The sequence below is a fragment of the Chlorocebus sabaeus genome, chromosome 6, assembly GCF_047675955.1.
Source record: "Chlorocebus sabaeus isolate Y175 chromosome 6, mChlSab1.0.hap1, whole genome shotgun sequence".
NCBI lineage: Eukaryota > Metazoa > Chordata > Mammalia > Primates > Cercopithecidae > Chlorocebus > Chlorocebus sabaeus.
Genome location: NC_132909.1, coordinates 21,880,319 through 21,894,035, shown reverse-complemented (window position 1 = coordinate 21,894,035; position 13,717 = coordinate 21,880,319). Strand labels below are relative to the sequence as shown.

The following is a 13,717-nucleotide window of genomic DNA, read 5'->3' as shown; positions in this document are numbered from 1 at the left end:
TCCTTGTGTTTTTTGGTGGGTTTTTTTTTTTTTTTTTTTTTGCTATCATAAATGGGATTTTCTTTTCACAGCTTCCTATTGGCATATGGAAATGCTACTTATTTTTGTACATTGATTTTGTCAGTCATTAGCACCTTATTTTGTTCATTTGATGAGCTCATATTTTCCTGAATGTTCTTGATGTTTATGGACACATGATGATGTCTGCATACTAAGCAATTTATTCAAGAGTTCACAGGCTGGACCTGGTGTCTCATGCCTGTAATCCCAGCACTTTGGGAAGTCGAGGCGGGTGGATCACCTGAGGTCAGGAGTTTGAGACCAGCCTGACCAATATGGTGAAACCCCATCTCTACTAAAAGTATAAAAATTAGCCGGCCAATAGTGGTGTGTGCCTGTAGTCCCAGCTACTCAGGAGGCTGAGACAGGAGAATTGCTTGAACCCCGAGGCAGAGGTTGCAGTGAGCCGAGATCATGCCACTGCACTCCAGCCCGGGCGGCACAAAAAGACTCCATCTCAAAAAAAAAAAAAAAAAAAAAGAGTTCGCAGTCTGGCTTTGTTTGTGCCCATCCTTCTTCCAAAGGCCTTCCAGACATTCTAAACAGACTTTCTGTTGTATTCCCTTGAGCCTGTAACCACTGCATCCATCTCAGCATTAGAGGGCATTAAGCCCAGGCTTCCTGCTTGACTTGCAAGGGCTCCAAGGTTGTTGTGGCTCTCCACCTGGCGCTATATGGGAGTCCAGACAGGGACCTGAGCCCAGAAGACTGTCCTGGTGGCCCAGATAGGTGTGCCTTCAGCAGGTCCTTGCGCAGGCAAGATAGGTCTCTAATTACAGTGAGAGGACTGGAGCTGAGACTGGGCCCCCTCAGGATTTGCTGTTGGACAGAGGCTGGCAAGCCTATCTTGTTGGCTTAGACAGGTGCACATCTCCCAGCATGTCTCTGCACAGATGGGGTAGTTCTATGACAACAAGAGGGGCTAGAGCTTAGACTGGGCCCTCTCAGGATCTGCTGTGGGACAGAGGCTTCCATGCACAGATGGGATAGTTCCCTTACTGCAGTGGGAAGTGCCGGAGCTGCGACTGGACCCCCTGAGGATGTGCTCTGGGATGGCAGCTGATGAGCCCATTTCAGCCCACATGGGTGTGTCTCCCACCCTGTCTACCCAGAGGGGATGGTTCTCCAATTATTGCAGGAGGGCTTAAGGCAAAGACTGGGCTTCCTCAAGGTCTGCTGTGGGACAGAGGTTGGTGAGCCCATTGTGAAGACTCCAACTCCCAAACCATGAGATACGGATGAATCTTACTCTGGATCCTTGTATGAGCAGTCCTGAGCTGGCACCCCAGCTGAGGAGGCTGGAGCTAAGCCACAGAGCAACTGTGAGGTTCACTACCAGGACTATTGTCAGCAGGCATAAGAGACTCTCCACCTAGACACTAGTGTGCATGATTCCTCCTGAACCTTTTGGCAGATGGTTTTGATTGCACGCCCAAGGCCAAATGGGGCTGTGGCCAATTCCTCTGGGGAATGGGGCCATTTTCAAGCTTGAACCTGGGATCAGCATGGGGGATCAGCCACCTGGCTGCCAGTCTGCACTCTCAAAATAACTTTCCTAGGTCTTGGGCTTTACCCGAGTTTTACAACCTCCTACCTGAATTCCAAAGCTTCTGCAAAGAGACATTGATCTGTGGATGGGTGCAGAATTCTTGTTGTGAGGGGATATGAGTGGGTTATCTCCTATTTCTGCCATCTTGCTGACGTCACTCCCATAATCTCTCATAAACATTTTTTAACTCCTAAATTTATGGTTTTTCTCTCCAGTGCTTTGGATTTGTGCTCAACCTAATTTTTTTCTGCACATCCCTTTTTTTGTATTATTTATGGATATTTTCAAAGAATTTTGGTATTTTGGTTTTGCTAATTATTTCTGCTGTTTCTACATTTCTGATTTACTCATTTTCTGATTTTTCTCTCATATTTTGGGTTTTAGTTATGCTTTTTGCTCACTTCTTCTTGAGGTGAAATCTTAATTCTCTTGTTTTTAACTATAATATTTCTTGTTTTTTAGTAAATGCACTTAAGACTGTAAATTTCCCTGGGTACAATTTAGCTGATTTCATGGGATTTCACACAAAGTTTCTTTTGCTATTTAGTTCTAAATTGTTTTAAAATTTTATTTTTATTTCCGTCTATAACAAACATCATATAGAACTGTTTTAGTTAATGCTAGGATTATATGTTTTTTCTATGTTTTTATAATTTTTAGTTTTATGCTAATGTGATAATTGAAAACATTTTATGTCAGTTTTCTCTACCTATATTATTAATTATGTTATAGTCTTCCTTGTTTTTATTTTTGGTCTGTTTATATTCTATTCTCTACTATGACTGTGATTAATTTCTTTGTATGTCTGCTAGTTTTTGTTTATTTAGGAGCTAAGTTGTTAGTTATATAATGGTCGTGACCATTTATTTATTTTCTTGCCTGGCTCTTAGATGATGTCCCTGAGTTGATTTCACTGAGAAAACTGAAGCTAGCAGAAGAGAAGAAAGATTGCTGCTTCCTTGTCTGTTTGCCTACCTTCATCTATATTCATTCGACCTCTTTTCCTATTATGTAACCTTTTTGTGCCTTTACTTAAGCCCAGTACCCTCACTTGTCTACTGAATTCCATTCCTTCTCATATTTTGACACTGTTGAAGCAATTGCCCTTTGTCTCCTCTAACATGAACTTGTCCATATGTTTTACAATAATTTTCATCAGCATACAAACATGCCATAATTTCCTCTATCTTAAAAGGAAAAAAAACAAAAACAAATCTTTTGACACACATTTTCCTCTTGATATAGCTCCATTTCTTTGCTACTTTATACAGAAAAATACAAAAGAATTTTCCATATTCCCTAACTCCAGCTCTTATCTCATTCTTTTGAATCTGGTTCAGTCAGAACTTGCTCCCATTATTCTGCCAAAACTATTTTTGTGAAGATTACCAGTAATCTCCACATTGCTAATAAAACCATTTTTAATTTAGGAAGCACCATTTAGGCCGAGCATGGTGGCTCACACCTGTAATCCCAGCAATCTGGGAGGCCAAGGCAGGGGGATCACCTGAGGTCAGGAGTTCAAGACCAGCTTGGCCAACATGGCGAAACCCTATCTCTACTAAAAATACAAAAAAATAAAAAATAAAAAATAAATAAGCCAGGTATTATGGCACACGCATGGATTCCCAGCTAATCTGGAGGCTGAGGCAAGAGAATCACTTGAATCCAGGAGGTGGAGGTTACAGTGAGCCGAGATCACACCGCTGCACTCCAGCCTGGGTGACAGAGCAGGACTCCATTTAAAAAAAAAAGATAGGCCGGGCGCGATGGCTCACGCCTGTAATCCCAGCACTTTGGGAGGCCAAGGCGGGCGGATAACGAGGTCAGGAGATCAAGACCATCCTGGGAAACACGGTGAAACTCCGTCTCTACTAAAAACACAAACACACACAAAAAATTAGCCGGGCATGGTGGCGGGCGCCTGTAGTCCCAGCTTCTCGGGAGGCTGAGGCAGGAGAATGGCGTGAACCCGGGAGGCGGCGGAGCTTGCAGTGAGTGGAGATCGCACCACTGCATTCCAGCCTGGGTGACAGGGCAAGACTCCGTCTCAAAAAAAAAAAAAAAAAAAAGACTGCACCATTTCACTTCATCTCTCAGCATTTGACATAACCGATCCTTCCTTCTTAAAACACTTTTTTCACATGGCTTCTGGGGTTCCATGCTCTTTTAATTTTTCTCCTTCCTCATTGGCTACTCCTCCTTAGTCTCCATTGCTGTTTCCTTCCCATCTACCTGAAGTGACCCAGGGTTCAATCCTCAAACTTCCCTTTTTCATCCTTCCCCTTCTGTTTTGTATATAAAGGTATGCCCTGGGTGACTTCATCAAATCTTGTAGCTTTAAATGTTATTTCGTGATGGCTTTCAAACTTATATCTGTAATCCAGACACCTCCCTAGAGTCACATACTTGTACATATGTGTCTATTGAACTCTTCATTTGATATCTAATAGTTCAAAACCAGACTCTTCACATTCTCTCCCAGATCTGCCCCTATCACAGTCAGGAACTCTCAGTAAGTAGCACTTCCATTGTTCCAGCCTTTCAGGCAAAACATGCATAGTCTTCCTTGTCTTCTCATGTTACATGTCCATTCCCCCAACAAATCCTCTTTAGTATACCTTCAAAATATATCCACCATCTAATGATACCTCACTTCCTCCACCCTTACCTCCACGATCATCTGGTCTGAGCAAGGTGCATTATTGTTGTAGCCACCTAATTTCTATCCATCTAGCTTCTGCACTTTCCCATTTACTATCTTTGTATTTATTAATTTTGGCTCCCCAACTCACAGTAAAAGTCAATTTTTTAAAAAATGGCCAAGACTGAGGGCAGATGGATTTTTTCCTGTCTCTGAACTTTAGGCCTTGAATAGGTTCCAATGTTGTAAAGTGGTTTATTTCTAATCCCTGCCCTTTTGTGGGTGAAGGGCTTGTCTCTTGAATTTTTTCAGAACACTAAGATACAACCTTAGGCTGTTGAAACCAGCAAGTGTCCCAAGGGTAGGACATGAAGGCTCTAACTTCAGAGCATGTTCACCTCTCCAGTTTCTGGCTCTCACTTCATTGCTTGATCTTTATTTTCTTTTAACCTTGTCTTTGAGACGGAGTCTCGCTCTGTCACCCAGGCTGGAGTGCAATGGCGCAATCTTGGCTCATTGCAACCTCCACCTCCCAGGTTCAAGTGATTCTCCTGCCTCAGCCTCCTGAGTATCTGGCACTACAGGTGCACACCACCACGCCTGGCTAATTTGTGTGTGTGTGTATTTTTAGTAGAGATGGGGTTTCACCTGTTAGCCAAGATGGTCTCAATCTCCTGACTGCGTGATCCGCCCACTTCAGCCTCCCAAAGTGCTGGTATTACAGGCATGAGCCACTGTGCCCAGCCTTAATCTTGTCTGTATTTTTAAAAGGATGTTTGTCATATTTATCTACCATTTATTGGTGTTTGTTGGGAAATCTGATATACCATTCAGATACCAAGTGTATCTACCTACTGTCACAGTCATAATATACAACAGTTCTATTAACCATTCCTAAATTCCCTCAGGCTTTCTCCTTTCATTGTCAACCCCTCCCTTTTCCCCATCCCCAGCCTATGAAACCTACTCACCAAATTCCATCCATATAGTTTTGCTTTTTCAAGAATGTCATATAAATAGAATCAAAATATGGTGTTTTTCACTTAGCAAAATATATTTAAGATTTATCCATATTGTTGCATGGATCAGTAATTTTTTGTTATTGTTGAGTAATGTTGCATGAATCAATACTTCATTTCTGTTATTGCTGAGTAATGTTCCAGTATCTGGAAGTGCCAAAGATTGTTGATTCATTGGCCTTTTGAGGGACATCTGGTAGTTCCAGTTTCGGACACTTCTGAATAAAGCTGTTATAATCTTTGACATATAGATGTTTGTGTGAGCGTAAGTGTAAATATCTACTAATATGACCACTGTATCATATGCTATATGTATGTTTAACTTTATAAGAAACTACCACACTCTTTTTTTTTTTTAACCAAAGTTAGTGTTTTGCATTCTTAGCAACAGTGTTTGAGATTTTTTGTGTTGTTTCCTGATTTGTATTTCCAACTGAAATATTCTTTTTTTTTTTTTTTTTTTTTTTGAGAAGGAGTCTTGCTCTGTTGCCCAGGCTGGAGTGCAGTGGTGAGATCATGCCTCACTGTAACCTCCGCTTCCCTGGTTAAAGTGATTCTCCTGCCTCAACCTCCCAAGTAATTGGGACTACAGGCACCTGCCACCACACCCAGCTGATTTTGTATTTTGTTTTTTTTTTGTTTTTTGTTTTTTGTTTTTTTTTTTTTTTTGAGACGGAATCTCGCTCTGTCGCCCAGGTTGGAGTGCTGTGGCCGGATCTCAGCTCACTGCAAGCTCCGCCTCCCGGGTTCACGCTATTCTCCTGCCTCAGCCTCCCGAGTAGCTGGGACTACAGGCGCCCGCCACGGCGCCCGGCTAGTTTTTTGTATTTTTTTAGTAGAGACGGGGTTTCACCATGCTAGCCAGGATGGTCTCGATCTCCTGACCTTGTGATCCACCCGTCTCGGCCTCCCAAAGTGCTGGGATTACAGGCTTGAGCCACCGCGCCCGGCCGTTTGTTTTTTTTTGAGATGAAGTCTCACACTGTCACCCAGGCTAGAGTGCAGTGGCATGATCTCAGCTCACTGCAACCTCCGCCTCCCAGGTTCAAGCGATTCTCCTGCCTCAGCCTCCTGAGTAGCTGGGACTATAGGCACCCACCACCATGCCTGGCTAACTTTTTGTATTTTTAGTAAAGATGGGGTTTCACCATGTTGGCCAGGTTGGTCTCAAATTCCTGACCTCAAATGATCCACCTGCCTTGGTTTCCCAAAGTGCTGGGATTACAGGCATGAGCCACTGTGCCTGGCCTGAATAATTGCCTTTTTTCTTTCCAACATTCCATGAGATTATAGAACCCTTTCATTATGTTTTAGACCTGTAGTAGTGATTGGGAACTCTAGGATGTATTCTTCTCAGAACACACAGAATTGTCCTTGAGTAGACAAGCAAATAAGAGAAGACATGAGGCAAGGCATGAAGGAACAAATGAAACTGTGAAGTAAGGATAAGTAAACAAAAGTAACTTAGTGTCCTATTTGAAAGGGATAGGGAGAGCTAAAGAGCAGTTGGAGAGGCACATAGGATCATAGATTTAGTATGGAGGTGCTTTTATTTCTACCTATAAGGAAGTTACAGGGAAACCACAGATTACTGGTTTCTAGGCATATACCACTAGAGTGGTATGAAGGGTTGATTACAGAGGAACAGGACAAGGGTATTTAGGAGTGACAGAAGTATGATGGTGGGTGGATACATGATTTGAGTCCTTATAGGTCAAAGTTTCTTTTGTTTGTTTTTTCTTCTGTTTTTCAGTTGTCTTATGCTTTCATTCACCTGGTTTTTATTGAGTGTTAGACATCACAAAGAAAAGTTACAAAATTTCAGTCCTTGGATAACATTATACAAAATCTATAAAGATTTAAGTTTGCTATGGCAAACAGTCTTGAATCACCTTAATCCAAATTTTTGAATTTGAGACGATTCAAAGATGATTCAGACTTCAGACTCTGTCCAGATTGGTCTGCTGTTTCTCCTTTATTCCTCAGTGTAGTCCTCAGGGTTCCCAGCCCAAAGTATAAAGAATTTATGGCAGGCCCTGTCCTCCAGTTATTGTTGCCCAGCCCTGTGACACAGTCCAAAACACTGCTTAGTTTCTCCCCCTCTTAAGTGCTTTTTCTAGAATTGTAAGACTTCTCTGAGTGGAAACGTGGACCCAAATGTTGGGCTCATCTCTTTGACTTCTCATATTTTTCAACTTTTAGCCCCCCAGTCTTTATTCTTATGTTACTGTGCCAGTGCCTTCACTGAGGTGCATTTTATAATTTGTTCAATTTGTGTAATTGCTGTCATCTAGAAGGTTGGTCTAAGTTACCTAAATTACAAGAAATGAATGTTTAAGATTTAGGGACTGATTATTAAATTGAGACCTGAAGAATGAGAAAGAGCGTTTGTATAGTCTCATCCAGAGCAGTTCAAAGGAATGGAATAGGCTCTGGCTAGCTTTTAATTGAAAAAGGTCTGTGACTTTTTCAGAGTTGAAAGGAAGCTAGTTTTTCTGGCAAATAAGGAGCAAAGCTGAGAAGGCTCAACAGATACATAAGCAAGGACAAGACCATGGAAGGAGAAATAAGTCAAAGTCATTGAAGAGTTTGGATTTTATATTAAGTTTAACATGGAAGCTACTAAAAAGTATTAAGCAGATACAGAAAATCATGGTCTGAATCAGAATCAGTTAATAGGAAGTATTAAAAGTAGAGGCAGGAGAATGGCATGAACCCGGGAGGCGGAGCTTGCAGTGAGCTGAGATCCGGCCACTGCACTCCAGCCCGGGCTACAGAGCAAGACTCCGTCTCAAAAAAAAAAAAAAAAAAAAAAAAAAGTAGAGATCTCCAGGATCTTTTTCTGATTCATTAGTAGTTAGTCTGGTGTAATGTTGGACAGCTATAATTTTAGCATGCTCCCCAGGTGATTCTGATCCCCATCAAAGCTTGGGAACTATTCACTTTAAAATTTTTCTTAATCTCTTCCCTTATATTCTAGGTGAGTTTTCATTATTCTCTAATCTCTCAGATGCCCTTTTCATATATTAATATATGAGATCCTTCTAAGCTAATTTTTTTAAAAATTCTAGATAGGAGCATTACTGTACCATGAAATCAGTTTAGCGGGTTTTGTCTGTGTGTGTATGAGAGAGAGAAATTGAAAAAAGTAGAAATATTGCAGAACAGAATAGAAAGCAGGGGAGGTACTGTTTTATGAAACTGTGTGTATATAGTACGTTGTGATGTGAAAGGTAGGTATCATGGGTCGTAGTAATCAATATTTGAAAGAAACTCATGTGTGTCTGTTATTTCTTATGGGTATTATTTTCCTATTATTTGTATTTGCTATAGAAGTTATATTTCTCAATTTTTTAATTCTCTCTTATCTTTCAGACTTGCCTTCAAGGTGTGCAAGTAAGGACTTATCTCCAGAAAAGAACACTTATGAAACAGAATTATCCCAATGGGAAATGAGCAACGGACTTGAAAACTGTGATCTTAAAGAGTCCAAATCCAGGGATTATTTGGAAGCCAAAGGCAAGATGGAGAAGCAACAAGAAAATCAGAAGGAATATTTCAGGCAAGGGATGATCATATATGACAAAATGTCCATTTTCAACCAGCATACTTACTTATCTCAACATTCAAGATGTCATTCTACTGAGAAACCCTATAAATGTAAGGAATGCGGGAAAGCCTTCAGACGAGCCTCACACCTAACACAACATCAGAGTATTCATACTGGTGAAAAACCCTATGAATGTAAGCAGTGCGGGAAGGCCTTTAGTCGTGATTCACAACTCAGTCTTCATCAGAGACTTCATACTGGTGAGAAACCCTATGCATGTAAGGAATGTGGGAAGGCCTTTACTCAAAGCTCGCAACTTATTTTACATCATAGAATTCATACTGGTGAAAAACCATATAAATGTGAAGAATGTGGGAAAGCCTTTATTCGTAGTTCACAACTTACCCGACATCAGAAAGTTCATACTGGTGAGAAACCTTACGAATGTAAAGAATGTGGGAAGGCCTTTACTCAGAATTCACAACTTACACTACACCAGAGACTGCATACTGGTGAAAAGCTCTATGAATGTAAAGAATGTAGGAAGGTCTTTACTCAGCTCTCACAACTTATTCTGCATAAGAGAATTCATACCGGTGAGAAACCCTACGAATGTAAGGAATGTGGAAAAGCTTTTATTTGTGGCTCACAGCTTTCTCAACATCAGAAAATTCATAATGGGGAAAAACCCTATGAATGTAAGGAATGTGGAAAGGCCTTTATTCGCGGCTCACTACTTATGCAACATCAGAGGATTCATACTGGTGAAAAACCCTATAAATGTGAAGAATGTGGGAAGGCGTTTATCCGTGGCTCACAACTTACTCAGCACCAGAGAATTCACACCAATGAAAAGCCCTATGAATGTAAGGAATGTGGAAAGATGTTTAGTCATGGCTCACAACTTACTCAACATCAGAGAATACATACTGGTGAGAAACCCTATCAATGTAAGGAATGTGGAAAGGCGTTTAATCGTGGCTCACTCCTTACACGACACCAGAGGATTCATACTGGTGAGAAACCCTATGAATGTAAAGAATGTGGAAAAACCTTTAGTCGTGGTTCAGAACTTACTCAACATGAGCGAATTCACACAGGTGAGAAACCCTATGAATGTAAGGAATGTGGGAAATCTTTTATTCGTGGCTCACAGCTTACTCAACATCAGAGAATCCATACTGGTGAGAAACCTTATGAATGTAAAGAATGTAGAATGGCCTTTACTCAGAGTTCACATCTTTCCCAACATCAAAGACTTCACACTGGTGAGAAACCCTATGTGTGTAATGAATGTGGAAAGGCCTTTGCACGTGGCTTACTACTTATACAACATCAGAGAATTCATACTGGTGAGAAACCATATCAATGTAAGGAATGTGGGAAAGCCTTTATTCGTGGTTCACAGTTGACTCAACATCAGCGAATTCACACTGGAGAAAAACCCTATGAATGCAAGGAGTGTGGCAAGGCCTTTAGTCATGGCTCTCAGCTTACTCTACATCAGAGAATCCATACTGGTGAGAAGCCCTATGAATGCAGAGAATGTCGAAAGGCCTTTACTCAGAGCTCACATCTTTCTCGGCATCAGAGAATTCATACTGGTGAGAAACCATATCAATGTAAGGAATGTGGGAAGGCCTTTACTCGTGGTTCACAGCTAACTCAACATCAGAGAATTCATATCAGTGAGAAATCTTTTGAATATAAGGAATGTGGGATTGACCTTAGTCGTGGCTCTCAAGTTTACCTGTGAATTGTCTGATTCTTTGAGATCACTATGAAGAGGTTCTCTGGTTGTTATCAGCAAAGAATTCTCACAAATGTGAATATGGGCGCATATTTGCCTCATAAAGCACAGCATCAGAGAATTTATGTGAGAGAAAAAATGTTAGTGTCATTCATATAGAAAAACCTATCATTACTGGAAACCTATTACACATTAGCAAATTGGAGAATAGTTTTAATATAGTAAATGTAGGAAGCCCTTTAGCCATATTGAAAACAAATATCTTTTTCAACATTATTAGCTCTACTAGTTGATCTTTTTGTTATATGGATCATGATACTTAACCTCTACCTTGGTTTAATCATTTTAAGATAGACCTAAGTATATTACCTTTATTATAAGATTCTTGGAAGTATTAAGTTATTACATGTAAAAGCTCTTAGAATGGTGCCTTGAACATAGCATACCACAAATATTAGCTACCATTTTCACTAGTGTTATTTTAGAGAATTTGCATGAGAGGAGAGCACTTATGAGTGTAATGAATATTGAGAAACCTTTTATCAACACATACTAGATGACTTGGGTGGAGAGCACTGTATGCCATAATGAATGTGAGAAAGCTGTCATTTAAATCTCATCCATTAGTGCTATAAGAGGAAATTCATACTGTTTAAAAAAAAAAAAAAACCAGTGGATTTAATCAGTGGCTTATTGAGCACAGCTGTTAGAGAATTGGGGCAAGGTGTGAAGTGATTTAACAAAGTCTAAGATCCAAAGTCTAATAAATCTACGAAATTTTTTAAAACTTGAATGTATTGCTTTTGAAGTAAACAAAATAAGAACTGATATTACAGACTATTTTGCAATGAAAAATGATGAGAGTTTGTGATAGAGACTGCTTTTTTCCTACCCTATATCTATTTTCTCTTTTTTATTAACAAAATTCTGGGCTGAAAAACTATCTCAGCCTTTCTTGCAGGTCAACAAGATAGAAGTGGTATTTATATGAGTAGGAGATTTATGAAATCCATTTTTCCTGTCTTTTCTTCCCTGCCTACAATGTGGACATCTAAGCTGGAGCTCTGACACTATCATGGGGACTTTGAGAATGGTATCTGGGTGTTATGGATCATGGAGCAGAAATACAGAAGGAGTCTGCAACCCAGATGACTTTGTGAAACAGCCATACTAGCTCTGGTCTGCTTGCCTCCTGTGTTTCTTTAAATGAAATTAAACTTCTTATTTGCTGATGCTATTGTAGTTCTGTTATTGGCAATAAAAATTCTTAAGGAAATAAAATTTTGTACCTGGAAGTAGGATGCTATGGGTAAAAGAAATCTCAAATGGGGTATTGACTTAGGGCCATTGAGAATGAGGAACTGCCCAAATTAAGCTAGGAATTGGAAGATCCTTTTAATAGGACATTTTGTCACTGCCTCCCACTCTTACAAGCATGCTTTATATCAAGTCGATGCTGTAATGTTAGAAGAAATGCTAGAAGTGATTCAGAATATGTGTGTTACATGTTTCTTGCTGCTTTCAGTAATGTCTTGTGAACGAGATAAATTTAGAGTAGACCTAGGCAGCCCACTAGCAGCAATTGAAAGCAATATTGCTTTGGTAAGATGTTATCTATGATGGCAGGCCCTCAGTCCTCTACCCTTAATCCACTTACAATGATTTAATGTGACAATCTGAACAAGAAATTAGACCAGTGCCAATGCATACAAAGGCAGTCTTCTAGTAAGCATGGTTACGCTTTCTTCACAGGAGCCTATTGTTCTAAAGGTGGTCAGTTATTAGGTACTTAATATATTCCAGCCACTATCTTAGGTGTTTTGGATATTTGTCAGTGAACAATTCTAACAGGAGGAGATAATCATACATACAGAGTACAATAGAACATAAGTGTTATGGGGAAAAAGTCATTCAAAAGATGGAGGGATATGATCATTTAGGTTGCTTTGTGAAATACAGAGATCAAGGTAGACCATCAAGAAAGATAGACTTGAGCCAAGACTTGAAGGAGTGTGGTGACTCCAGGCAGAGGAGAGAGGTCATACAATGGAACTATGCTGAAGTGTTTTAGGAAAATTGGGGAAGTTATTGAAGAACACTGTGCAAAGGGATGGTTGCTAGAGTAGAACAGAGAGCCATATCTTGCCAAGTGTGCAAGTCATTGTAGATACTTTATTTTGAGGAAAACACGGCTGTTGAAAAAAAAAAAAAAATCGAGGAGGAAGTTGTAGTAACTCACATGAAAGAGGATGTCATGGCTTAGGAAGAAGAGGTAACAATGGGTATAGTGGTTATTGGTTGTATTCTAGGTATATAGTAAATGTGACAGCAAGCAAGATTTGTTTAAGGGCTAGAAGTAAAAGAGACAAGTCCAGGGTGACTTTAACTCAAAGGTTTTAGTCATGAGCATCTGGGAATACAAGGTTTTCAACCAAGATGGGGAAAACTTCAGTTCCAGCAGGGTTTTAGGGGAAGATTGAGAGTTCAACTTTGAATATGTTGAATCTTTAGATGTCTTTAAGACACAAAATGGCAGTAGTGAATAGGCACTTGATGTATGAGATATACCAAAATTGATATTATATTACTTTAGTAGGTATTGCCCATATTCATTTAAATGATTAAGGATTTTAGTATAGAAAAGGTAAAGAAAAGCAAGGACTGAATCATGGAGCATTCAAACATTAAGAGTTCAACAATAAAAGAACAACACTAAAGAAACTAAGAGCCGGGTGTGGTGTCTCACGCCTGTAATCCCAGCACTTTGGGAGGCCAAGGTGGGTGGATCACGAGGTCAGGAGATCGAGACCATCCTGGCTAACACGGTGAAACCCCGTCTCTACTAAAAAAAAAAAAAACTTCAAAAAATTAGCCGGGCATGGTGGCGGGTGTCTGTAGTCCCAGCTACTTGGGAGGCTGAGGCAGGAGAATGGCATGAACCCGGGAGGCAGAGCTTGCAGTGAGCCGAGATTGTGCCACTGCACTCCAGCCTGGGCTACAGAGTGAGACTCTGTCTCAAAAAAAAAAAAAAAAAAAAAAAAAAAAAAAGGAGAACCAATAATAGAGGAAAACCAAGAAACTGTGGAATCACAAAAGTCAAATAAAAGTGAATTGAAGGAGGATCAACAGGTATCAGATAGCTTTG

The 13,717-nt window shown here is 40.2% G+C and overlaps 1 protein-coding gene across 4 annotated transcripts in view; it reads left to right on the top strand.

The window, feature by feature from the left end:
- The window catches only part of ZNF420 (zinc finger protein 420), a 45,966-nt gene extending 34,162 nt beyond the window's left edge, over positions 1 to 11,804 (top strand). For all 4 annotated transcript variants that reach the window (XM_037991236.2, XM_007996571.3, XM_007996574.3 and 1 more), the window contains one exon: positions 8,648 to 11,804. In XM_037991236.2, coding sequence (XP_037847164.2) covers positions 8,648 to 10,578 — 1,931 coding nt within the window. In that variant the 3' untranslated portion in view covers positions 10,579 to 11,804. The remainder of the gene's footprint in view (positions 1 to 8,647) is intronic.
- Positions 11,805 to 13,717: the final 1,913 nt, after the last annotated feature.